The 27,219-nt window shown below is 39.4% G+C and overlaps 2 protein-coding genes across 3 annotated transcripts in view; both read left to right on the top strand.

The window, feature by feature from the left end:
* The window catches only part of CANX (calnexin), a 32,147-nt gene extending 7,774 nt beyond the window's left edge, over positions 1 to 24,373 (top strand). The window contains exons 2-15 of the mRNA XM_030844762.2: positions 9,036 to 9,212; positions 9,489 to 9,562; positions 10,014 to 10,072; positions 10,759 to 10,900; positions 11,341 to 11,422; positions 11,931 to 12,123; positions 13,549 to 13,738; positions 16,037 to 16,150; positions 16,456 to 16,612; positions 17,740 to 17,955; positions 18,846 to 18,965; positions 19,856 to 19,982; positions 20,168 to 20,247; positions 22,030 to 24,373. Coding sequence (XP_030700622.1) covers positions 9,039 to 9,212; positions 9,489 to 9,562; positions 10,014 to 10,072; positions 10,759 to 10,900; positions 11,341 to 11,422; positions 11,931 to 12,123; positions 13,549 to 13,738; positions 16,037 to 16,150; positions 16,456 to 16,612; positions 17,740 to 17,955; positions 18,846 to 18,965; positions 19,856 to 19,982; positions 20,168 to 20,247; positions 22,030 to 22,083 — 1,782 coding nt within the window. The 5' untranslated portion in view covers positions 9,036 to 9,038 and the 3' untranslated portion in view covers positions 22,084 to 24,373. The remainder of the gene's footprint in view (positions 1 to 9,035; positions 9,213 to 9,488; positions 9,563 to 10,013; positions 10,073 to 10,758; positions 10,901 to 11,340; positions 11,423 to 11,930; positions 12,124 to 13,548; positions 13,739 to 16,036; positions 16,151 to 16,455; positions 16,613 to 17,739; positions 17,956 to 18,845; positions 18,966 to 19,855; positions 19,983 to 20,167; positions 20,248 to 22,029) is intronic.
* Positions 24,374 to 26,080: 1,707 nt separating this feature from the next.
* Positions 26,081 to 27,219, top strand: part of MAML1 (mastermind like transcriptional coactivator 1) — a 46,537-nt gene continuing 45,398 nt past the window's right edge. For both annotated transcript variants that reach the window (XM_030844760.2, XM_060296727.1), the window contains exon 1: positions 26,081 to 26,671. In XM_030844760.2, coding sequence (XP_030700620.1) covers positions 26,345 to 26,671 — 327 coding nt within the window. In that variant the 5' untranslated portion in view covers positions 26,081 to 26,344. The remainder of the gene's footprint in view (positions 26,672 to 27,219) is intronic.

Raw genomic sequence — 27,219 nt, 5'->3', positions numbered from 1 at the left:
TGCTATTTGTTTTTTAAAAGCATTATTGCTTTGTTGCTGAGCTACTTGTTACGTATTTCCTATTGATAATCCTAGAAATAGTGGGTGACAACAGAGAAATACGCTCTCTGCTTAGGAGTCTGTAAATGTTAAGACAAATGAAGAGGGTTTTTTTTTTTTAATATTTATTTTTATTTGGTTGTGCCCGGTCTTATGTGCAGCAGGTGGGCTCCTTAGTTGTGGCATGCGAACTCTTAGTTGTGGCATGCATGTGGGATCTAGTTCCCTGATGAGGGATTGAACCTGGGCCCCCTGCATTGGGAGCATGGAGTCTTAACCAGTGTGCTACCAAGGAAGTCCCCAAATGAAGGGTTTTAAAGGGAGAAAAAAGCTTCTGAAATCTTTTTAGACACTAAAATGTGAAAAATTATTTTGTGTTTCTAAGACAAAACCAGTATAGAATTACCAAGTAAGGTATTGGGAGACAGGAGACTTGGCCTCTGATCCTGATTCTGCCAATAACTGTTTTTTGGCAAATCAATCACATTTGGTGCATAATAATGGAACATCTTTTTTTTAAAAAAAATTTTACAGAATAGTTTTGGATCTACAAAAAGATTATAAAGATAGTACAGAGTATTCCCATATAACCCATACCCAGTTTCTGCCATTATTAACAACATTAGTATAGTACGTTTATTATAATTAACGAACTAATATTGATAAATAATTACCAACTAAAGCCCATATTTAATTCAGATTTCCTTTGTTTTTACTTGCTGCCCTTTTTCTGTTCCATGATACCACACTACATTAGTCATCATGTCTCCTTAAGCTTCTCTTGGCTGTGACAGTTTTTTAGATTTTCTTTGTTTTTTGATGACCTTGACATATTTTGAGGACTACTGGTCAGATTATTTTGTAGCATGTCCCTCTGTTGGGATTTCTTTGATGTTTTTCTCATGACGAGAGGGAATATGGATTTTTGGGAAGAAGACCACAGAGGTTAAAGTACTGTTTTCATCATATTTTATCAAGGGTACATACTATCAACATGACCTATTACTTTGGATGTTGACCTTGATCAGCTGGCTGAGGTAGTGTTTGCTAGGTTTCTCCACTGTAAAGTTCTTGTTTTTCCCCCTTTCCATACTGTGCTCTTTGGAAGGATATCAATATCACTATGTGTAGCCCACACGTAAGGAGTGGGGGGTTACGTTCCACCTCCTTGACAGTGGAGTATCTACATCTGTTACTTGGAATATTTCTTCATGGGAAATTTGTTTCTTCCTCATTTATTTATTTACTCAATAATATATTTGTATTGTGTAGATTCATGGGCATTTATTTTATAATTTGAGGTATAATCCAGTACCACTTATTTTGTTGCTTGTATTGTTCCAGCTTTGGCCATTGCTTTTTCTTGTGTTCTTTTGACATAGCCCCCATCACTGTGGGTGTTCTGTTTTTGTTTTGAACACTTCCCTTTCGGGCACCACAAGATGCTCCAGGCTCGTCTTGTATATTTCCTGCCCTAATCCTAGAGTCAGCCAAGGAACACTGTTTCCTTTTATTCGAGATGATATTGGAAACCAAGATCCTTGCTACTAGGTGTATTTATTGCTACTGGGGTGTAGCAGTTTCTTGTATGCCCTCTTAGCTGACAGAGCAAGGAAATATATGTGTGTATACTAACTGGTATATATGCACGTATCTATAAATACTTCTCTGTGTAATCCTCTGTATATTAAGATAAACATGAATTCATACTATAGTCTCTCTCGCCCATTACCATGAGGATTATTTTAGCCTCTTTCCCTTGCTTATCTGTAAAATTCACACACCCAACACTGAAAGTGGCTCCCACAATCCATTTATTTAGTTGTTAAATTTTGATATACATATATAGCAGTATCCGAATTCTTAACCTGTATATTCATGTGAAACAACTTACTCAACTTGAGCAGTGCTTTTGTACAGTCTGGTTTTACAGACTCCACTCATTTCCAGAGTTACTTAGGTTAACATCTTTTCCCTCCACCCCATTCAGTGAGGTTGTTTTGTATGTTTGTAATACAGTTAGATTGTTTTGTCACATCCTGTGTGCCATCCTTGGATCACTCAACCTCTTCAATGATTTTTTAAAATTTTCATACATGGGGCTTCCCTGGTGGTGCAGTGGTTAAGGATCCACCTGCCAGTGCAGGGGACACAGGTTCAAGCCCTGGTCCGGGAAGATCCCACATGCCACCGAGCAACTAAGCCAGTGTGCCACAACTGCTGTGCCTGTGCTCTAGAGCCCGCGAGCCACAACTACTGAGCCTGCGTGCGACAACTACTGAAGCCTGCACACCTAGGTCCCATGCTCCACACAAGAGAAGCCACCACAATGAGGAACCTGCGCACTGCAACAAAGAGTAACCTCCCTCACCGCAACTAGAGAAAGCCTGTGTGCAGCAACGAAGACCCAATGTAGCCAAAAATAAATAAATAAAATAAGTTTTTAAAAATATATAAAAAAAATTTTTTTCATACATGAAGATTCATTCTTTGTGCTATAAAGTTTTATGGGATTTGAAAGATGGATAGTGTCATGTATCCATAATTATAGCATCATAACAGAATGGTTTCACTGCCTAAGAAAGTCCCCTGTGCTTACCTATTCAACCTGACCCCCTCCCCTAAACCTCTGACTACACTGACTTTTTTTGGTATCTAGAGTTTTGCCTTTTTCAGAATGTGATCTAATTGGAATTCTATAGCATGTCACCTTTTCAGACTGGCTTCTTTCACTTAGCAATAGGCATTAAAGATTCATCCAAGTCTTTTTTTGGCTTGATAGCCCTTTTTTTTTTAATTGAAGTATAGTTTATAGTTTATTTACAATGTTGTGTTAATTTCTGCTGTATGGCAAAGTGATTCATTTTAGATAGCTCATCTTTTAATTTCTGAACAATATTCCATCGTATGGGTGTACTACAGTTTGTTTATTCATTCCCCTACTGAAGAACATTTTGGTTTCTTCAAGTTTTGGGTGCTTATGGATAAAGCTGCTATAAACATTTGTGTGTGAGTTTCTGTGCATTTGTAAGCTTTCAGATCAGTTGGGCAAGTACCTGTGAGCATGATTGCTGAATCCTGTGGTAAGTCTATAGTTAGATTTGTAAGAAATTGCCAAACTGTGTTCCAGAGTGGCTGTACTATTTTGGATTTTCACCAGCAGTGAAATGAGAGTTCCCGTTACTTCACATCCTTGCCAGTTTTTTTAATCTTAGCCATGCGAATAGGTGTATAGTAGTATCTCATTGTTTTGTTTTATTTTATTTATATTTTAAAATTTATCTTTGGCTGTGTTGGGTCTTCATTGCTGCGTGCGGGCTTTCTCTAGTTGCGGCAAGTGGGGGTTATTCTTCGTTGTGGTGTGCGGGCTTCTCATTGCAGTGGCTTCTCTTGTTGCAGAGCATGGGCTCTAGGCTCGCGGGCTTCAGTAGTTGTGGCACGCAGGCTCAGTAGCTGTGGCTCGAGGGCTCTAGAGCACAGGCTCAGTAGTTGTGGCGCATGGGCTTAGTTGCTCTGCGGGATGTGGGATCTTCCTGGACCAGGGATTGAACCCGTGTCCCCTGCATGGGCAGGCAAAGTCTTAACCACTGCACCACCAGGGAAGGCCCTCATTGTTGTTTTAATTTGCAGTTACTTAATGGCAAATGATGTTTTCATATGCCATCTGAATATCTTCTTTGGTGAGGTATCTGTTCAGATCTTTTGCCCATTTTATAATTGAGTGGTTTTCTTATTTTTAAAAAATATTTATTTTTTAATTTATTTGGTTGTGGGTATTAGTTGTGACATGCGGGATCTTTAGTTGCGGCATGCGGACTCCTAGTTGTGGTGTGTGGGATCTAGTCCCCTGACTAAGAATCGAACCTGGGCCCCCTGCGTTGGGAGCACGGGGTCTTTTTTTTTTTTAATTTATTTATTTTTGGCTGAGTTGGATATTTGTTGCTGCACGTGGGCTTTCTCTAGTTGCAGTGAGTAGGGGGCTACTCTTTGTTGTGGTGCACGGCCTTTGTAGTACCTTCTCTTGTTGAGGAGCACGGGCTCTAAGTGTGTGGGCTTCAGTAGTTGTGGCTTGCGGGCTCTAGAGCGCAGGCTCAGTAGTTGTGGCGCACTGGCTTAGTTGCTCCGCGGCATGTGGGATCTTCCCGGACCAGGGCTCAAACCCGTGTCCCCTGCATTGGCAGGCGGATCCTTAACCACTGTGCCACCAGGGAAGTCCGGGAGCACGGAGTCTTAACTTCTGGACCACCAGGGAAGTCCCTGTTTCCTTATTGTTGAGTTGTGTTCTTCGTACATTTTGGAAACCAGTTTATTATTAGATATGTATTTTGGAAATATTTCTCCTACCTTGTTTTGTTTTTTAATTCTCTTAAGTTTCTTTCATAGAGTTGAAGTTTTAAATTTTAATAAATTTCAGTTTAACCAATTTTTTCTTTCATGTATCTTGCTTTTTTTAATTTTTAAAAATTTATTAAAAAAACAAAACATAATGGTACAAAAAGGTTGAAAGTAAAAGAATTGGAAAAGATATACTGTGCAAATAATATATCTTGCTTTTGATGTTGTATTGAAAACTCATTGTCAAACCCAAGATTACTTAAAATTTCTCCTGTGTTTTCATCTGGAGAGCGTAATAGTGCAACATCCTTTTTGGACTCCATTTGATAGAAGGAGTGTGGGTAGGAGGATTGAAATGAGGGTGGATTTTGTTTCTTGGTAATATTGGATTTTCATTAATGAAGCAGAGAATTAATATCACCTTAAAATATATTGTCTTGAATTATTTGTAAGTGTGACCAAGTCTTTAACAAAACTTGAAATGTTTGGGCTGGCTTCATAGTGGCTCTTGGGACTAGACCTGTTTGCTGTAGCAATTTCTCGGGAGTCTTGGCAAATTACAAATGTTGAAATAGCATATGTAAAACTAGCAGTGGCTTAGGATCATCAGTGCACAGCTATGAGAATCGGTTTACCATGGTTTGGCAGTAGTGGTTCCTCCACAGCTTTACAACCCTCTGGATAATGCGAAAGTTAACAGATATGTGCCTAAGACTTCTGAAAAACTGGGTCCTGCAACTCAGGGTGTAGGGGAAACGGTGGTGGAGCGAAGTGCATTTCCTGAAGTTTGCTGGAGACTCCCTATCCCTTTGTTGTTCTTGACAGGGATGGTAGCCTTCTGCTACCTGAAAACTGTTTTCCTTTCATTGGGTCATTCTGCCTTCGCCACACAGATGCCTCCTTTCCCAGGATCTTTGGTCCACCAACCAGGGCTAGCTGTTCTGCAGTTGCACTTTCCCTCACTAAACCCTACCTGAATCCCCTATTCCAGACCACTCCTTTTAGTACCCTTACTGACTAGTCTTCCAGTCCTGTCTCTATCACACCTTCTCAGTATTCAACTACATTTTGTCTAGCATAATAGAAATATGGGATATGAATTCTTTGACTCTTACTGGTTGTGATAATGAGTAAATGATTGGGTTATTTTCATTTTACTAGTCTTAGTTATTAATATGTAAAGTAAAATTAGAGTAATACCTCAAGGGAGGTTTATGCGAAACAGTGTGCCTATGTGAAAGTGCTTTTATTAACTGGAAAACAAAGCACAAATTGATTATTCATAAACCCTAATCAGTGGTTCTCAAAGTGTGATTCCTGAGCTAGCAGCCTTTGCATCTCCTGGAACTTGTTAGAAATGTGAAGTCCTAGCCCACTGGGCCCAGCCCACATCTACTGAATCAGCAATTTTTTAAATTTATTTTTAATTTTTAAAATAAATTTATTTATTTTAGTTATTTTTGGTGGTGTTGGGTCTTTGTCACTGCGTGCAGCCTTTCTCTAGTTGTAGCGAGCGGGGGCTACTCTTTGTTGCGGTGCACGGGCTTCTCATTGCAGTGGCTTCTCTTGTGGAGCAAGGGCTCCAGGCACGCAAGCTTCAGTGGTTGTGGTATGCGGGCTCAGTAGTTGTGGCTCGTGGGCTCTAGAGCACAGGCTCAATAGTTGTGGCGCACAGGCTTAGTTGCTCCACGGCATGTAGGATCTTCCTGGACCAAGGCTCAAACCTGTGTCCCCTGCATTGGCAGGCGGATTTCTCTTTTTGAATTTTATTTAATTTATTTTTTTATGTAGCAGGTTCTTATTAGTTATCCATTTTATACATATTAGTGTATATATGTCGATCCCAATCTCCCAATTCATCCCACCACCACCACCACCACTACTACCCCACCCCCGGCAGGCGGTTTCTTAACCACTGTGCCACCAGGGAAGCCCGTGATTTGTTTTAAAAAGCCCCTGATGCATGCTAAAGTTTGAGAAGCACTGCCTTATATAAAATTATGCTTAACATAAGGACAATTGTATTAGTCTGCTTGGACTGCCGTAACGGTACCACAGGCTGGGTGGCGTAAAAAGCAGAAATTTATTTTCTCACGGTCTGGAGTCTGGAAGTCCATGATCAGGGCATTGGCAGAGTTGGTTTCTGGTGTGGACTTTCTCCTCGGCTTGCAGAGAGCCACCATCTTGTTGTGTCCTCTCACATGGACTTATGTGCACACGGACTTCTGGCTCTCTTCATCTTATATAGATTCCAGGCCTATCGGATTAGGCCTTATGACCTCTTTTAACCTTAATTACTTCCCTAAAGGTCCTATCTCCAAATATTACATTGGGAGTTAGGGCTTCAACATGTGAATGGGGGGAGGGGGGCACAGTTAAGCCCACAACAGCAATGTATCAACAAATTAAAAATTATTGGGAAAAAAAAATCAGGCTTACCTTTTTAAAAGGTAAGTAGTTAGCTCATCTCCCTGATTAGCTTTTCCTTGAGCAGCGATTTTCCAGCATCAGTACTTAGTCCGGATTAATCCACTGGTTTTGTGCTTCATTTAATTACTACTAGGCTTACCACATTTTGTCTTTTAAAAAGTTTTAACAATTGTATGCATATATTGTTTTAGCTATGTTTTGGGCTAATTTGGTTTTGTAGCTTATCCCTGGGAACCCAGCTACCATTTATAGCATTGTTTCTGTGAGGACTTGGGAGTTGTATAGAGTTGATTTAGATAAAAGTGTTGAATCAACCTGTTTAGTTTTAGAGAATCCCTTGTAGTTGTAAATGAAAGCAATGTTGCTGTGCCATTGTATATTATTTTGATAGTAGAGAATAGAGGCCTTTCCAGTGAATAAATGAAATTAGTGATATTCCTAGTATATTAGAAACTAGAGCAGAATGTTGACATTGAGAGTTTCTCCTAAAAACTAATACCAGTCCTAGGAAACATTATCAATGATTTTATTTAGCACTTTTTTTTTTTAGCACTTTTATTTTCTGCACTGCCTAAATGCTAAGCATTTAGGAATCCAGTGAACTTTACCTTCTTTCATTTTGTGAAAACAGTACCCAAGATATGTAAATAAAAGAAATACCACCAAATGATATGTGAAAATCTAGTTCTACATACTGTTACTCACTTTAAAGGATTATAGAGTTTATAAGGAATTAGGCGTCAAATTCAGCATTGGAATAAGTTGATGTATAAGACACCAAAAAAAATTAAGCTATTTTCTTTTTTTAAATTTTTAAAAAAATTTTTTTATTTTATTTATTTATTTTTGGCTGTGTTGGGTCTTCGTTGCTGCACGCGGGCTTTCTCTAGTTGCGGCAAGCAGGGGCTACTCTTCGTTGTGGTGCGTGGGCTTCTCATTGCAGTGGCTTCTCTTGTTGAAGAACACGGGCTCTAGGCACGTGGGCTTCAGTAGTTGTGGCACACAGGCTCAGTAGTTGTGGCTCACGGGCTCTAGAGTGCAGGCTCAGTAGTTGTGGCACACAGGCTTAGTTGCTCCATGGCATGTGGGATCTTCCTGGACCAAGGCTCAAACCCATGTCTCCTGCATTGGCAGGCGGATTCTTAACCACTGCACCACTAGGGAAGCCCCTAAAATCTTTTTTATTGTAGTAAAAACGCTTATCATAAGACTTACCATATTAACCATTGTTAAGTTCAGTGGCATTAAGTACATTCTCATTGTTGTGCAGCTTTCACCTCCATCCATCTCCAGAGAGAACTCTTTTCGTCTTGGAGAATTGAAACTCTATACTACCTACTACCAAATCTTTTTGTGCATCCATGTGGCTCAGTTTTTATATCTTTAGGTCTGCGGTTTTGGGAAAAGGACCAACTACCATCCATGACAGTCTAATACAATACATAAGGCACTTACAGGCTTAGAAAATAAGAGGTAAAGATAGCTGGTCTGTGGTTTAATATATTTTTTTGTTGAGTCTTAAAACACTAATTTAAAACCATATCTACACTTGATGGTCTTTGGACAAGAGCAGCAGCATCTAAATTAAGTGTTTAATGTGAGGCTAGTTAGCTCCTCTGTTACTTCATTGTAATGTTTTAACTCATTTAAACTAACCTGTAAAAGGGGCTTTGTCCATTGTAGAGCTCTTTACAAATGCAGGAATTTAGTTTGAAATTGTATCTGAACACCATAAATTTGTGTAGCCAACATGATATTCTATATGGGGACACCTGTTTATGTTTGAGTTTTATTTTGAAATTTTTATTGAAATTGAATCTTTTAACTAACTGATTTTAGGAAAACCGCTTTATCATTCTGGATTCACTTTCTTTATCTGTAAAATGAACTACAATGAAGTTCTGATTTGAAAGCCTTAATTTTAAATAAGAGAGGGGTTAGGGCTTCCCTGGGGGCGCAGTGGTTGAGAGTCCGCCTGCCGATGCAGGGGACACAGGTTTGTGCCCCGGTCTGGGAAGATCCCACATGCCGCGGAGTGGCTGGGCCCATGAGCCATGGCTGCTGAGCCTGTGCGTCCGGAGCCTGTGCTCCGCAACGGGAGAGGCCACAACAGTGAGAGGCCCGCGTACCGCAAAGAAAAAAAAACAAATAAATGAGAGAGGGGTTGGTGATCTTACAAAATTTTTTTAAAAGGAGGTGATGCATTTAACTGTACCCTTTTTTATATTTAGATCATGGAAGGGAAGTGGTTGCTGTGTGTGTTACTGGTGCTTGGAACTGCTCTTGTTCAGGCTCATGATGGACATGAAGATGATGTGATTGACATTGAGGATGACCTTGATGATGTCATTGAAGAGGTAGAAGACTCAAAACCGAAAGCAGATACCAGCACTCCTCCATCTCCAAAGGTTTGAAGTGGTCTTTGAATCTATTCATTTTGCCTCTTGAGATAACCAAAGGATGAAGGTAAATTTTGGATCCTTATCACAGGGAAAGCAAAATTTGCTAAAATTTTTATTGATCTCTCTGTCAGCCTTTGTTATATTGTCCCAAAGATAAGTTATATGGATTGAATTCGAGGGCCAGCTATGAAAGTTTGAAAGCAAATCAAGAGAATAGATCCTACTGAGAAAGGAGTGTTGCTGAATATTTCAATTCTTAATTCATTTTTATATTTAACACAGGTCACCTACAAAGCTCCAGTTCCAACAGGGGAAGTGTATTTTGCTGATAGCTTTGACAGAGGAACTCTGTCAGGGTAAGTGTTTCTTAGGGGGAAAAAATCTTAGAGGCAGACATCATATAAATAAGATGGGATAGTGTATTCCTTTTTGGATATTATTTTATATAGTGAAATGTCTAACTATTTTATATCTTTCATCCCTTTTAGGAAAATAGTGTTTTAGAACATGTGGTTCTTGCTTCCATATCTTTTCCCTTCACCCTGTATTTTGTTCTTTGAGAAAGTTGTTTTCTCTTGAGTCTTAAAAGGTGAAATTATTTCATGGGTTTGGTACTTTTTCTTACAGATTTTTGAGTTGAGTACAATATATTATCACTACTTGAATGACATTTAAAAGTTGAAAGTACAGTGGTTAGGTAGGCTAAGAAGAGCTGGATAGTTCCTATTTTTATTATTGTTTACATTGTTTCTTTTTACAGGCCAACTATAATTTGAATCTTAATTTAGGGGTATGTCTTAATTACAGGTGGATTTTATCCAAAGCCAAGAAAGATGACACTGATGACGAAATTGCCAAATATGATGGTGAGAGTTGCATTTGATTTAGATATAATAGCAGATTGAGGTTTGATGTATTTCCATAGTATCTCTCAAGACTAGTTTAAAAGGAGTATGTATAGGGCTTCCCTGGTGGCGTAGTGGTTGAGAGTCCGCCTGCCGATGCAGGGGACACGGGTTCGTGCCCCGGTCCGGGAAGATCCCACATGCCGCGGAGCGGCTGGGCCCGTGAGCCATGGCCGCTGAGCCTGCGCGTCCGGAGCCTGTGCTCCGCAATGGGAGAGGCCACAACAGTGAGAGGCCCATGTACCGGGAAAAAAAAAAAAAAAGAGTATGTATACATTTTAAGATTTTTCACTGGAAGTTTGCTTTCTTTGTGTGTTCTATTATATTTTATAGGGTTAGACCTGTTTAATGTTTATTTTTACACCATAAAATGGAAGGAGATTTATTACCCATGGTGCTGTATTTTGGAAATGGAAGGTCTTTTCTAGGCATTGGTAGAATGAATGTGCTATAGGTTTTTAAAAACCATATCCTAATATTTGTCAATTATGTGTGTTTAATATTAATAGACCAGCTCTCAGAGGTAAATGGAACATGTTAAACATTTGTCAGTATGATGGATTTGCACAACTTGGAGTTTTGTTTGTTACGATTTCAGGATCTTCAGAGGTGTAATTAGGGAGTGGGACCTTTTTGTTGTCTTGCAGGAAAATGGGAGGTAGATGAAATGAAGGAAACAAAACTTCCAGGCGATAAAGGACTTGTATTGATGTCTCGAGCCAAGCATCATGCTATCTCTGCTAAACTGAACAAGCCTTTCATCTTTGATACCAAGCCTCTCATTATTCAGTGAGTGAAACAATTGCTTGATAGACCCTTTCTAGGAAGAGTGAAGACATTATATTATAAAACTATTACTCTATGTAAAAAAAAATTATGAGAATAATTACATGCTACAGTAGGAATTTTAGGATGTATTTAAGCATCCTGTAATGTAACATTTTTTTCATGCCCAGTAAATTATTTTGAAATAAATCAGCTATTTTTCCTACTGATAGCAAATGAACTTCTGGATTTTGCAAATAGTATTTACTGGGAATCTGCATTAAGATTTAATTTTCTTTTACTTATTTAATTTTGGGGGATTGGGTAAGTATAACAATAGAAGATGGAATCTTCACATATGACCTGTGATAAAACATGTGACCAAAGTGGGGGAAAGGGAAATAAATTAAGAAATTTGATCTTTCAAAATGCCATATGGTCTCTGCCTTTCTCTCTGAAATTAGGTATGAGGTTAATTTCCAAAATGGAATAGAATGTGGTGGTGCCTATGTGAAACTACTTTCCAAAACCCCAGAGCTCAACCTGGTAGGTACTTCCTATTTCTTTATGTGGCCTCCCACAGTTACCTTTTAAGAATCTCAGAGAAAAGGAAAGAAAATTTTCTAAGACCAGTGAAAATAAGGCCGTTTCTCCTGCTGCTGTTGAAATATTTTGGAGGCTGGAAATACTGACCTTGACATTTCTGTGCTTTTTATTTGAAATGTAAATTTCAAAGCTGTTTTGTTTTATCCTTGGTTTCTGTCCTGTGTAATTTTTAGTTTTAGCAAACTTATTTCTTTGTTTTATGAAAGAAGCAGTAACTATCTAGGTATATGCATTATTTTGTGTTTTTAAGCACTTTCATATATTCTCATGTAAAATTTCCCGGTAATTTCTGGTTATTCCTTTTCACTGGTATCTGTACAAACCTCATAAATGAATAAACTTTTCCTGTAATAGGACACTATTTGGGATTTTATAAGAGGACATATCACACTTTTGAAAGGTTGCTTTTCAACACTTTGAGTTACTTAATCCATTTTTGTTTCTGAAGGATCACTTCCACGACAAGACCCCTTACACGATTATGTTTGGTCCAGATAAATGTGGAGAGGACTATAAATTGCACTTCATCTTTCGCCACAAAAACCCCAAAACGGGTGTATATGAAGAAAAGCATGCTAAGAGGCCAGATGCAGATCTGAAGACCTATTTTACTGATAAGAAAACACATCTTTATACATTAAGTAAGAAAAACTATTAATAAATTTTGGTTTTTATGGCACTACACATTTATCATCCATTTAATTTAAAGATTGTAAGCCTGCAAATAAGAATCTCTGTTGACTTAATATTAGTTGTGAGAAGAACTTAATTTCTCAGCACTAAAATGTCTCTTCCTTAGGTTGAATTGAGAGCTAGGGTTTGAAACAATTTTAAGAATAAGATTGTATGTCCCATAAAGAGCTTCTTTGCTTGATCCTCACCCTTCATTTCCTCCTTTTGTTTATTTTCTTGTTGATGGGATGTTAAGTTATAGGACATACAATAGAAATATGTGTACAGTTTTTTTCAAAGTATCTTCTAGTTGAACTTGTTTGGATGCTCCAACACCTAGACAGTTGAGTTTAATCATTTGGACATTGGAATGGGTCTTTTTATTTAATGAAGTTTTTCCTGCTGCTTTGAGATCACATATAGACATGCCTTTTTTCCTAAAGAATGCAATAACCTTTCTTCTTTATAACAAAAGTAATATATATTCAGCATAGGAATTTAAAAGGAAAAAGAAAGCAAAAAGAAAACAAAATTATCTGAAATATCAACACTGTGATATGTATTTGGCTATATGTGAATAAACATGTATATATGTATAGACACATGTAATTTTTATTAGAAGTTAAGTGTGCTATATTTCACTTTTTCTCTTCACAAAAGCATGAGAATCTTTCTGTGAGAGTAGATATCACTGATAACATTGATAACCTTCATTGTCATTGAGGATAGCAGCATAGTACTCTGTCATTTTCCATAGTACTCTGGATGTTCTGTGACCTAGTCAGTTGCCTATTAGGCTTTTAGATGTAGGATCCAGGCTTTAGCATAATTCACACTTAAGATACCTTTATGGATTTAAAATTATGTTTGCATTCTTCACTGGATTCCAAAAGTACAACCTGAGTAGACACGTGGTTTAATAAACCACATGTAATTGAAATTTTGTGTAATTTGAAATTTGGGCAACATAGTGGTAATACCAACTCAAAAAATGAGGAAATGGGCCTTTTCTGTTGGGGGACAGTTATAATAAGTAAACTTATTTGCCTGTTGACTGGTGTGTAACCATTTGTGTCAAACCAATATTGCATTAGTTTATGTACCTTTGTTTTTTTTGATGTTTTTAATGTTCATACATGGAATCTTTTGGTGTGTAAACATTTTACCTGTCATTTGTTCTAATTCCTAAAAACCTGAAGAACTAACATTTACGACTTACAGATAAGGAAAAAGCGTGCTAACTTGCATAAGGCTCCATGACCATGTTCTAACGCCCAAGGTCTTTACTCCATGCTTCTGCTTTCTGTTAGAAATATGATTGTTTGTGTTGTGGTAAAGAGAGCTTGGGAATGAGTGGCTAATTAACTTTTTAAAATTGCATTTAATTTTTTCAGTCTTGAATCCAGATAATAGTTTTGAAATATTAGTGGACCAGTCTGTTGTAAACAGTGGGAATCTGTTAAATGACATGACTCCTCCTGTAAATCCTTCACGTGAAATTGAGGACCCAGAAGACCGGAAGCCTGAAGATTGGGATGAAAGACCAAAAATACCAGATCCTGATGCTGTCAAGCCAGATGACTGGTGAGTCTTTGGGACCTGTCTTTGAATGCAGTGGAGCATTTCATACATTCCATTTGGCTTGAACAGTTGAATGGTGGTTGAAATCTGATAATTTGGATAATCTGTGATGCAGTCTAAATGTTAGGAAAAATGTAGACTACTATAGCTGAAAATAGTAGTGACCACCTAGTGATTACTAGGGCCATCGTGATCATCTGGGCTGCCTCATACCATTTTACAAGCCACCAAATGCTGAAACTGATGATAGAGTTTGCCTGTGGTGACACGGTTGGTTTGTGGCAGAACCTCGGGTCTTTCGGCCTGGCCTTTCCAATGCTTCTATGAATTCACATTTAAAGCTGGAGTCCTAAAATTTTAAATTTTAATTTGAAAAATAACCTTTTTACTATTTAAACAATACTCAGGAGATCTCTGCTCCGTGGTGAGCACTGGAATACAAAACCACAAGCACACCAGCTGCCTACACAACTCCCAGTCTAGTTGTGAGACAGGCACTTGAAGTTGGCATGCATGGGATGAATGGTCTAATATGTGTTACTTGTGACCAGAGCACCAGGTATACCTAACTTCAGTAGTTTCTTGGAGTTGGGCAAATCAAATTGAGAACTGAAAGTGGGCAAGAGTTAACTGGTGAAGATGGAAAATGGTATTCCCTGGTTGAAGGAGAATATCAGGTGCAAAAGTAGAGGAATAGGAGTGAGCTTAACACGTGTGAGGGAAATTGAGTAGCCTTTTACATAAAGTGCAAATTGGAGAGTGGTAAGAAAAGAAAACAGGTGGGTTGTACTCTTGTATGTGACCATCTTTGAACTCTGGTATGGTGACTTTTGGAAATGTCAGGAAGTGAACAAAGAGAAGTGATAAAACTGATCTTCCACTTGTAAGTATCCTCTTAGGCTTCACAGTTAAATTCTAGTTGATACTTTTATGCTGCACTGGTGTAGTGGGTGAGTTTATTTGTATATTTGGTGAACATTAGATTTCGACTCAGCCTTGTTCAGTATTGTATTCCTTAACTAGCTGTTTTATTTTGGGGGTGGAGAAGTGAATGTTCAGCTTGAAAGATCAGCTGAATGATATACAAGTTTAAGTTCTTACACAATTTTAAACTAGCAAATTTCAAAACCAAGCATAATCCTGACCAAGAATAGAAGATGTCTCTGCTTACCAGCTAAAGTGGCTCTAACAATAACTGCATAAAGCTTTGAAATTAGGTACTTCCTGATGAACTTTTAAGGGTAACTGAGTCATAATTCACATGCTAAAATCCACCCTTTAAAGTGTACAGTTCAGTGGTTTTACAGTATGTTTGCAGTGTTGTGCAACCATCACCACTGTCTAATTCCAGAACATTTTTATCACCCAAAAAGAAGCCCATACCCATGAAGCAGTTACTCCGTATTTCTCCCTTCCACCAGCCCCTGGCAACCACTAATCTGCCTTCTGTCTCTGTGGATTTGCCCATTCTGGATATAGAATAATATAATATGTGGTCCTTTGTGTCTAGCTTCTTTTGCTCAGCATAATGTTTTTAAGACTCATCCATGTTGAAGCATGGATTAGTACTTCATTCCTTTTTATGACTGAAGACTGTTCCATTGTGTGGATAATAACACATTTTATTTATCCATTCCTTATTTGATTGACATTTAGGGTGTTTCCCTTTTTTGGCTGTGGTTATGAATAATGCTGCTATGAACATTCATGTATAGGTTTTTGGGTGAATATACATTTTCATTTCTCTTGGGTATATTCCTAGGAGTGGAATTGTTGGGTCATATGGTAATGACGTTTAACTTTTTGAGGGACTGCCAAACTGTTTTCCAAAGTGGCTGTACCATTTTACTTGCTCACAATCAATGTATGAGGGTTTCATTTTCTCCACATCCTTGCCAATACTTAGTTTTATCAGTTTTTTTATTATAGCCATCCTACTGGGTATGAAGTGGTATCTTATTGTGGTTTTGATTTGCATTTCTCTGATGGCTAATGATGTTGAACATATTTTCATGTGCTTATTGGGCATTTCTATGTCTGAAGAAATGTCTATTCAATCCTTTGCTGGTTTTTAAACTGAGTTGTCTTTTTATTATTAGGTTGTAAGAGTTCTTTATAAATTCTGCATACTAGGCCCTTGTATATGATTTTAGATATTTATAGGAGGAACTATTTTAAGTTTTTTGATTAAGTAAGGCCTACATATTTTTAGATTGCCCTGTTTCAGATTCACAAAGTGGGACCACATTGTGATTCTCTGGCCAATGTTGTCAGTAATTGGCTTTTTCTTTTGTGTTTAAGGGATGAAGATGCCCCTGCTAAGATTCCAGATGAAGAAGCCACAAAGCCTGAAGGCTGGTTAGATGATGAACCTGAATATGTACCTGACCCAGATGCAGAGAAGCCAGAGGATTGGTATGAGCTTTAGTTAACTTTTGAAATTGCCTGCTTTTTTATTGAAGTAAAAGTTAATACTTAAATACAGCTAACTGCTCAAATTTAAGTGTAGAGCTCAACAAACTAAATTGATTACATTTTCATCTCTTTTTTTCAATGCATCTGTCATGAAAAACCCTTATTACTGGAAATGTGGAAACAAGATGATGCTCTGTAGTACGACATTGTGAAAGTATTTCTGCAGGATTTCAGGGAAGCCCTGGGGCAGCTTTTCACAGTCCTGCAGCACAGAACCCATTTGTAGTTTGTTTGTATCTCCACAGGGATGAAGATATGGATGGAGAATGGGAGGCTCCTCAGATTGCCAACCCTAAGTGTGAGTCGGCTCCTGGGTGTGGTGTCTGGCAGCGACCTATGATTGACAACCCTAATTATAAGGGCAAATGGAAGCCGCCCATGATTGACAATCCTAACTACCAGGTTTGTACCTCTCTGTGGTTTCATAGATCTCTTTGTGTTCAGATAGAAGTTTTGTCTATAGTGAGGCTGCCAGGTTGATCCCCTGTATTCAAACTATTGAATTGAAAACAAAGTAAACTTCAAAATTGAGAGAAAACTTGTGTGTTAAGTGTTGAAAAGGTAAACCTAGAAACTAGAAAGAACTTTCATAATTGCTTTGTAACTTGTGTTTAAAAGCAAACAAAAAATAGAAAACTTGTGGTTTGGGCACCCTGCTGCCATGTGGATCCAACTTGGCAATCTCTGTGGTAGGGTGGATAGAGGATTATGATGGGAGTTGGTTCCCTGACCACAAGTCAGGGAACACAAGTCAGCTCATTGCTTGACCTCAGTATCTTCAACTATAAAAAGACTGTGAGGCTCAAATGAGATGGTAATACAGGTGGTGATATTTTAAAGCTTTAAGTTTACTATGGAAATGTAACAACTCAGACCCTGGTCTCACTTCTGTTTCTGTTCTAGTCAAATTATTTAAAATCATTAATTTCTACTCTGTCACACTTCAAAATGTAAAGTGTAGGTCTGTATCTCTATGTATCTACTATGTATATACTTTTCTGTTTTTAAATATACTTGTGCAATCAATAAGATAAGTTAAAAATTGCACTTTAGCTGTTTTGTTGATGGCCATTTAGGTGAATTGCCATTTTTTGCTTTTAGAGTCCTTGCTGCAGTAATTTTCCTTGTAAATGTCTGAGTATATGTGGTAACTATTTCTCTAGGTAGTTATCTGAGGTGAAATATCTGGTTGAAGATTGTGTACATTTTAAATCACCACTGAAGGAGTCTGTACTGATTTATGCTCCCACTCCTACCAGCAGTTAGTTGATAAAGAGTGGAGGCTGTTGGAATGTGCCAGGTAGAGCAAGGTGTTTGGATCAAGGTCATGGATGAAATTGAAAGTAGCTGGAGTCCAGATGTCTTAGAGGTATCAGTAGCATTTATTGTTTTCTTCCTGTTACTTAAGTTTTACAAAGTCAGCACTTAATTCGCAGGTAATGCAGAATTCATCTTCATTCTTATTTAGGTTCACCATAAATTTGTGGTGATCATTATCTGAAATGATTTTTTTAAATATTTTTCTCTAGGGAATCTGGAAACCCCGGAAAATACCAAATCCAGATTTCTTTGAAGATCTGGAGCCTTTCAAGATGACTCCTTTTAGTGCTATTGGTTTAGAACTGTGGTCTATGACCTCAGACATTTTTTTTGACAACTTTATTGTTTCTGGTGATAGAAGAGTAGTTGATGATTGGGCCAATGATGGATGGGGTCTGAAGAAAGCTGCGGATGGGGCTGCTGAGGTTTGTGCTTGCTTGTTTATTGTGCATTTATGTCTTTTATTACAGGTAACTAATTGCTTCTGTTGTGAAAAGCTATCTTCTAAGATTTGTCTTTTTCCTTTTTTGGGGATGTTGGCATAGAAAGTGTGACCTTTGTCTGCTAAAGACAAAACACTGGGGCTTTGGACATGATTTCATTAGGCCAATATAATGGCTTTAGAGTCTGTATTTGTAGGGTGTTTTTTTTTTAATTGTGTTAAGATACATTTAACAGGGATTGACATATACACACTACTATGTATAAAATAGATATCTAAAAAGAACCTACTGTATTGCACAGGGAACTCTATTCAATTCTATTCTGTAATGACCTATATGGGAATAGACTCTAAAAAGAGTAGATATATGTATAATTAACTCACTTTGCTGTACAGCAGAAACTAACACAACATTATAAATCAACTATACTCCAATTTAAAAAAAATTTTTTTAAGATATTTAACAAAATTTGCCATTTAGGGTATATGCTAATGCACTCTTAAATACTGAATCTTGGTTTACCCAATAAGTGGAATTTTCACATAATTGGCCATAAGGCCAAGATGGGAATTGGAGAGACATTGAGATCAAGAAATTCTTCATTCACTGGTCCCTGAGGTTAAGGAAACCTTTGTAGGTGATTAAGAAGCCAGCTTTCACACCTAGGAAGGAGAAATCCCCTTGATGATAAAGAGAGCAGGAAAATCAAAATTTTTCTCTTATTTCCTTTTTACATTGTGTGAACATCTAGGCTTGAATCCTCTGAAAAAGGTGCCTGAGTAGTGCCATGCGGTAATTGAACAGTGGGACAGTACAGCCTGTATTTAGTGTCAAAAGCCAAAACTTGAAATGAGTCCTGTCTTGTTTTTCAGCCAGGTGTAGTGGGGCAGATGATTGAGGCAGCCGAGGAGCGCCCATGGCTCTGGGTGGTCTACATTTTGACTGTAGCTCTGCCCGTATTTCTTGTCATCCTCTTCTGCTGTTCTGGAAAGGTATGAGTTGTTGCTCGTTTGTTTTTGCTTTGTTTTTTTATTTTGATTCACTCTTATATTGTTAAAAATAACTAAGATACGTTGCCTGAGGTTTTTCTTTGTAGCAGCTCAGTAGTGACTGGGCCATATTTGGTGTTGACTTCTGAAACCCTGTTCACTACTTTCAGTGGCCATTTATTGTGCCCAGATGGAAGTAGGATTGTTAGCCCCTCGGTTTCTAATAGTATTAGCCTACTATATTACTCTCCTTCACATTTGGCAGAAGCTTTCTGAAAGAAAAGAGAAAACAACTTAGAGATATAAAACTGAGCCATCTGGGCACAAACTAGCTTTTCCTTCTGGCATAGCTGTTTCTATTCATATACTTTATAATTCAGTCTTTGATTTCTCATTATCCATTTCTCCCTCAGCATCCCTACCCTCCCTTCCCCCCGCAAAACACATGTAGGGCTGATACAGCCTTATTCTTTAGCCTTTGTTATATGCAATCAAAAAAAAAGAAAATTTTGTTTAGACCCTCTACTTCTACTAAATGAGGATTATGCTTCACCTTGCATTCAAGATGTTTTGTAACCTGATCCCCAATCTTCCTTTCCAGCCTTATCCCCCCACCACTATTCTGCATATCTGTACCTCAGTCACCTTTGACTAGTTAGACTTGCACATTCCTGCCTGACCCCTTTGCTTCTACTGTTCCTTCTACCTTGAACCATACACATGCTCAGTGAAGAGGAAGCTCTCAAGCAGGAATTCCATCTTACTCATTTCTTTGTATCTACCCCAGCATATAGCCTTTGTACAGAACTTTGCTCATAGACCTTCGGTAATTATATGGTAACGTAATACATAAAATGTGAACAAAACTGTGATGCTTTGGGGGAATATTTCAGAAACAGCCCAGTCCTGTGGAGTACAAGAAGACTGATGCTCCTCAACCAGATGTGAAGGAGGACGAAGAAGAAAAGGAAGAGGAAAAGGAAAAGGGAGATGAGGAGGAGGAAGGTGAAGAGAAACTTGGTAAGAAGTAGACCCCAAAATATCTGCTTTAAACCAACATCCTAAGAAGATGTTTCAAACCCTTATAAGCAAGTTACTGTCAAGATTGTTTCAGACTCTAGAGGTGTGTTCTAATGCTGATTTTCTAGTTACCAAAAACAAGTATAAGATTTTGCTCAGTTGTTTTGCTTTGTTTTCTGTCTTAGAAGAGAAGCAAAAAAGTGACGTTGAAGAAGATGGTGGCACTGTCAGTCAAGAGGAGGAAGATAGGAAACCTAAAGCAGAGGTAATAGAAAGGGGGAGAGTATATCTTAATGTTTCAAGCAACTCAGTGAAGGTACATTTAAGTAGAGAGTATTTTCATAGGGTAATTTTCAATGGCTGTGGCAGTAAAAATTCCATTACAGCCAATTTTGTAAAAGTGGAATTCTTAGCACTAAAAAATTAAATTTCAAATTACATCTGAATCTCAAAAGTATTTTCTGTGCTGAAAATGGTTTTCTGTAATAAATAGAAGGTAAGGAAAGACTAACAAAATGCTTTCTAAGATGGCAGCTTCAGGTTATTATTTTACAGTTCTGTGTCATCATCTACCTCTCCTCACTGTGCCCTTAAAAATATTTATTGGACAAATCACTGCATTCTAAAATTTTTATCCCTCTTGCTGATGGAGTCATTCTTTCGTTCATTCAATAAATATTTGTGGAGTACCCATTGTGTACCAGGTATTGTTAGTGAACAAGACAGACAAAGATACGCTACATCTGGGGAACTTAAATTCTAGTGGAAGGAAACAGACAGTAAGCAGTAGACGTTATAAGGAAGTAAATGAGAACAGTATGTTAAAAAGCAATGGGCTATGAAAAATAAAAGTTGTACAGGAAAAGGTATTGGAAATGCTGGAGGCGGGGTGTGTTGTATGTAATGTTAAAAGATGGTAGGTAGGCCTCAGTGGAGAGGTGACATTTGAGCAAAGACTTGAAAGAGATAAAGGACTTTGCCATGGAGATGTCCATGGGAAGAGCATTCCTGAGAGAACAGCCGGTACAAGGGCCTGAAGTGGTAGTCTAGATGGCCAGTACGGTCAGTAGATTAAGAGGGTGGAGCAAAGGAACATGGGGAAGGCTCCAGATTAGGTGAGGCCTCCTAGGCTGTTGTAGGGGCTTGGCTTTTCCTCCTAGTGAAATGGGCAGCCATTGTAGGCTTTGGGGCAAAGGAGTGATCAGACCTGATTACTCTGGCTGCTATGTTTTTCACAGACCAGGGAGAATCAAGGAGCCTAGTTAGGAGATTACTGTAATAATCCAGGCAAGATATGGTGGCCCAGAGCAGGGTGATAGGAGAGAAGGATGTGAGCTTCTGATCTGGATTTTCTGGTGGATTGGATATGAGGTATGAGGGAAAGAGAATAGTCCACACCTTTCTTACCAAGGTCCCTTTTCTAAGCACTGCTGTTTCATTCTGATCCTTTCTGGAAACTACCCAGTTTCCATTTACAGCTACCACAACTCTGCCCTTGTATTGATAAAGGTCAATGTTGTTTATATTTTCAGTGGACGTATTCTGTCTCAACTAGAATGCATAGTTCTTTCAGGTAGGGACCAGTCTGTTTTTATATTCCCCAAACTTCCTCACACAATAAGTGTGTGTAGAGTAGAAGGAGCACTGGGTTTGTAGTCTTGAGTTTTATGTGGGACTCAGCTTTGATAGCCTTTAGTCCTCATGAATCTTTGAGGCTTTCTCAGCCTCAAAGTGGGACTAATGTGTCCACAGGCCAGTAGTTATTCAGGATTAAGCAGGATAACATGTGAAAGCCTGGTGTCTGGTCCTTTTTAAAGAAAATGCTTATAGGTTAGATTTAGAAAACAAAGACTGAATTAGAACACATACAATCCCACCACCTTTGAGCCAACATTGTTTTTGATGCATTTTCTTCCAATCATTTTTCTTTTCCTGTTTTTCCTCAGATGGGTTATACTCAGCCTGGCTCATTTGAAAACTTGGTGAACTTTTACTTTTTTAAAAAATATGCTAATTATAGTGAATTTCTTGTTTTTTCAACCAACAGGAGGATGAAATTTTGAACAGATCACCAAGAAACAGAAAGCCACGAAGAGAGTGAAACAATCTTAAGAACTTGATCTGTGATTTCCTCTCCCTGCCCTTCCCCTGCAAAGTGTGGGTCCTAGGAGAGGACCTGGCACATCTTAGGTTGAAACTCAGAAAACCTTCAGAGTCACCATCAACAGGTTCCAGCTGAACACTAGCCCGTGTAATTTTAAACATCTAGCAGTAAATAATTGCAGTTGTGACATAAAGGACCCTGTTTCTGTAGAAAGAAAGCATTTAACATAATGGTTGTGAAATGTAACATGAAGCAACTAACTTGTATTTTTTTTGTTTTTAAACATCTTTGTTTTTTAAAATAGAGTGATAGAACTTTGTCAGTCTTTAAAAATCTTGGCTTAATTTAATATATTAATCTGTCCATGCAGAAATAACACCAACCTTTAAAAATGCTAGGGGGCTGAATTTGAAGTAACTGATTTTGTTTTTTAAGTTTGGTATTACAAAACATTCACGTGTCTTTGTCCCTTAAAATTGATAATCATGTTTAAAGTGCAGTCATTTGTGGTTATAATCTTGTTTTGCTTGCTTCCATTATTCAATTCCTCCTAAGGAAATTGAGGAGAGTGATTGGATGGAAGCCCAAATTTATATAAAGGTTCTGTTAAAATTGTATTAAAAATAGACATACAAAAAGAAAAAAACTTTTCACTTGATGTTGGTTAGGCCATGAAGTATGTGTGTTCTTTTGCCTTTGGAACAGCTCAGTTCCCAGACAACTTTGCAGTTAGTGGAGGAGGTGGCATAATGTGGCGCTCGGGCATTCATTCTTCACACCCTGGGAGTGTCTGGGCGTCAGCCTTCTCAAGCAGGTGGCTTCTTAAGGAACGCTACCAGAGTAGAGGCAGATGTTTTCATCACATCTTCCACTGTGTTGACACTGTTTTACCTTCTCAATTTCCCCAAATTCCCAGCTTTCTTCTCTGCTATGCATTGTCTTCACAGCACAGCTTGCAGTCCGTTGCTGAAAATGCTTATGAGCTCTGCATAGTGTTAAGCTTTACTGTGATTATGTGTATGTTTCTTCCTTTATTAAGCAGACCCACACCTTTCCAGGGTCAAAGTACACGATAGAATAGTGTCCTTCATCTTTACCATTTCTTTTACTCCGTGTAAAGACTTTAGAAGTGTAATCCAGAGGCGAGCCAATTCAGAATTGACTGTAATTGAACACAGGCTAAAAGTATTTATGGAGAAGTGACTTTTAGCATGAGTTTTCTGATTTTTGTAGCTGCTAAATCTTTTAAGTCTTTATTTGCAGTTCATGTAACAGTTCTGTCTTAAATTACATGATAAAGCAGTCCTGTTCAAAACTTTTTTTAAGTATGTGGCTTGTATAATTTTTAAGAAATGATCTTAGGTTTGTTTTTTCATGTGGAATGCAGATGGGTGCTATCAGAGCCTCTCCCCCATCACTATAGTGTAATAACATCATTATTACACCACACTGAAATGTATTCAGAATTAGATTTTTTTTTAGCTTTATTGTTTTTTCAGAGGTGTTTCAAATGTACCGATGATACTGTTCCTTGCACTGAATATATAGACACTCCAGAGTGTTTATATTGGGGAGATATTGGGGAGGAAGTATATTCATAAAAGATGAAGGCTGTATCTGTTTATTTTGTTTATCTTCAGTTTTTTTACTGGTTCACTTAAATTCTTATGAGGGTGGGATGCATTTTTCTTACTGTTCAGTGCTTTATCCTTTTCATCTGTTGTTCTGTGGTCACAGTGACCTTAGCTATGTAGCAGACTTTCCCAAATGTATTGAGTGCAAATAAACAGTTACTTAGCAAGACCTGAAAATATGTCTGCAGGTTTCTCCTTGAAGCAAGTGTGTGGGATCATTGCATTTCCAGAAATCTGCCTTCTTTACCCTCCATTGACATTACGGTTTCTTCCAGCTGAGCTGTGGAATAACAAGTATAAATCAGTAGACTGTTCATTTGCCTTTCCAAGGGTAATTTAGCAACGTTTGTCCAAAAAAAGAAAGACAAAACAAAAAGTCATTTCTTGGTTTTCTTTTCACTCTTTGTTGAAGGTGCAGCCTTCTAGGTGCACCTAGAAGTCTGACACATTAATGAATGACCAGCAGCAGTATTCAGCTCTTTAAAAGGCACTTACATTATGATTTTACATGCTGGTTATTTGTCCCATTGTTGTAAAATGCCCACTCCATCAGATGTGTTCCTCAGTTTCTCTCATCCATAAAATACTCTTCATTTTTCTCCAATTGTTGCGTTACTAAATGGTATTACATTAAAGCCCTGTGTTAAGCATCTGCTTTTGACTGACCTTCTTTCATAATAACCTTCAATTTGTGTGTTTTACTGGTTCAATAGTGGGTTGATCTTCCTTTAATTGACTACTACATGAAATTTTCTAATATTGCAGAAACTATTATGGACGATGAAATAATTACTACATCTCACCACGTGGATTTGAATATAATTCAGAGTAGGCTTTGCATCCTTTTCCTGCTGGATTGGGGTTCAGTATTTCAGTTCTATAATAGGTATAGCAGCTCAGAAAGGGAATGGTAATTTGTAGATTATTCTTTGAGATTTATGGGAACCATTCGACTTTTAAACATTTATTAGAAAATAAATCTTTGTTCAGAATCAGACTCCATCTTTTATATATTCCTACATATTTCAGGGATATTTTTGAACATTAGGCCATAACTTTTTTATGCAGTATTATTAGGCTTTTGAATTGCTTACTGAAGAGTACCCAAAATGTACTGCTCCTAGTTACGATTATCTTTCCCATTAGAAAAGAAATTTATTTAATTCTGGTGTAAAATTTATGTTTGAAGAATGGTAAAAGCAAGACTATGTTATGGCGTTCATGAGCCCTAAGCACTATTGCCTTGGTGGGCCACTTGTATTTTTTACTGCATTTGTATAAAAACAAGTACTATGTGAATAAGGACTCAATTTTTTCTTCTGATTTTAAAGTAAAACATTTTCATTGGCCTAGTAATAAGTTACTGTACCAAAGTTCGAGCTGTTTATGGTGTCTCTCATTGTGCAGCCTTTTGGCACCTCCTGTTTAACTTTTTAGCAGTTAGGGTGCCAATACCTGTCTCTAGTTTGTCTTGGCCCAACAGAGACGGTCTGTAGTTTCATTGCTCCTGTTTTTTCCCCTACAGTCTCCCACTCCCTTTGCCTACTAGGTATAATACTAGAGTGTAATTGTCTTTAGTTGTATTTTGTTGAGATTCAGTTTTACCTAACAGACCATCTTTTAAATGTAAAGCTTGCAGGCCAGGCTCCCTGTTTTTTTACTGAAGCATCATCCTTTGCAGTTCTACCCCCACACACCAGAAAAGGAGCTAGACTCCTTACATCCTCTTCTTCCTGTCTGCTAGGGCTTTTGTTGTTGTAGTAATTGAACTTCTGAAATTTGTTCAAAATTTATGTAAGGGAAGATTATATAGTCTCGATGATTCAGAACAGCGCGAGAAGAAACCTCTTCACCTCACCCGTGTACAATTCTTACCAATTGTGAGGCTGAATGTGAGCCGTGAGGTCGAACGAAAACAGCTGACACTGAAAAACCCTGGATACTTTTTAACTTATCAAAGCCCCATTTAAGAAGCTACAGGAGGAATAAAATGATGAAGCGCTATGGTGCCGGGAGCGTCTGGATCTGGCGGGTTACGCCGCGCCGCCTGCCCGTCTTTCCGCGGCGGACCCGGAAGGGCCTGTCCGCGTGAGGCGGCGTTTAGAGCCGGCTCTGGTCGGTCACTTACTTGGGTGAGGAGGACTGAAGCCCGCCCACCTGCTTCCCTCCGCCTCACTTGAGAGTTCCTTTTAAACTGCGCACGGGAGCAGCCCCAGCGCGCCTCTTGCGTGCTAGGCCCCGCCCCTCGGGCGGCCCGTTCTTCCTTCTCTGTTTGGCCGCAGTCCCTGTTCATCAGCTGTGACGCCGCTTTCGCCTGCCGGAGCCCCGCCCTTTTCCGAGAGCCCTGAAAACAATTTTAAGATGGCGGCGGCGGCGGCGGCGCGGAAAACAATGGGGCCGGGGCGGCGGGGACAGGCCGAGGCCTGAGGTGGGCAGCGAGCGACTGCCTGGGTTGGGCCGAGCGGGGCCAGAGGAAGACCCCCGCCGCGCGCGAGCCCGCTCCGCAGCTTGCGGGGCCATGGCGTGGCCGTGAGGCAGCCGGGCAGCCGGCGGGGAGCGGAGCCTGCCGTGCCAGCCGGCCCCGAGAGGCCCGCCTCGGGCCCGGCCCGTGCAGCCCGCGGCCCATGGTGCTGCCCACCTGCCCCATGGCGGAGTTCGCGCTGCCGCGACACAGCGCGGTCATGGAGCGCCTCCGCCGGCGCATCGAGCTGTGCCGGCGCCACCACAGCACCTGCGAGGCCCGCTATGAGGCCGTATCGCCCGAGCGCCTGGAGCTCGAGCGCCAGCACACCTTCGCCCTCCACCAGCGCTGCATCCAGGCCAAGGCCAAGCGCGCCGGCAAGCACCGGCAGCCGCCCGCCCCGGCCCCAGCTCAGGCCCCGGCCCCGGCGCCCGCCCCGGCCACCCGCCTCGACGCCGCCGATGGCCCAGAGCACGGCCTCCCGGTCGCGGTGAGTAGGGCTCGGGGAGCAGCCCCTTCCTGGGAGATGCTGCCCCTGACGCCGCCCAGGGCCCTTTGAGACTTCCCCAGTGCCCGCAACTTCTCTGGTCTGACTCGGGGGAGGCTAACATGGCAGGGACTGAGTGGTTGTCATCTGCGGGAAATGGCACTGTGGCGTTACTTTGGGAAAACATGACCCTAAGGACCTTACATTAAGGTCCCGGGTGGGAAGGCTGGCGAACTGTCGGTGAAAGGTTTTTCTTCCAGATTGGATTCCGAAATTTTGAGAACTTTATTTTGGAAGAGACTGGCATTTAAGTTGCCTGTGATAGTGGCTTCATTTATTCTGCAAATGTTCATTGGGTCCTTGCTCTTTGCAGGGTCAGGGCTTAAATATGGAAATAAAACGGCCTTTAGTTGACCAAACTGTTCTGCATGGAAAATCAAGAATCTTTGGAAATCTTAGTAAAGACATAGTACTGCTCATTGAGGTGTACAAAGGTATTCTTTATTTAGGCAACCCTGAAATTTGTGAATTTGTGATTCCAGCAATACTGT

This window comes from Globicephala melas, chromosome 3 (assembly GCF_963455315.2).
Source record: "Globicephala melas chromosome 3, mGloMel1.2, whole genome shotgun sequence".
In the NCBI taxonomy this organism is placed as follows: Eukaryota; Metazoa; Chordata; class Mammalia; order Artiodactyla; family Delphinidae; genus Globicephala; species Globicephala melas.
Note: the sequence above shows the minus strand (reverse complement) of the source record. Positions and strands in the feature narration are given on the sequence as shown.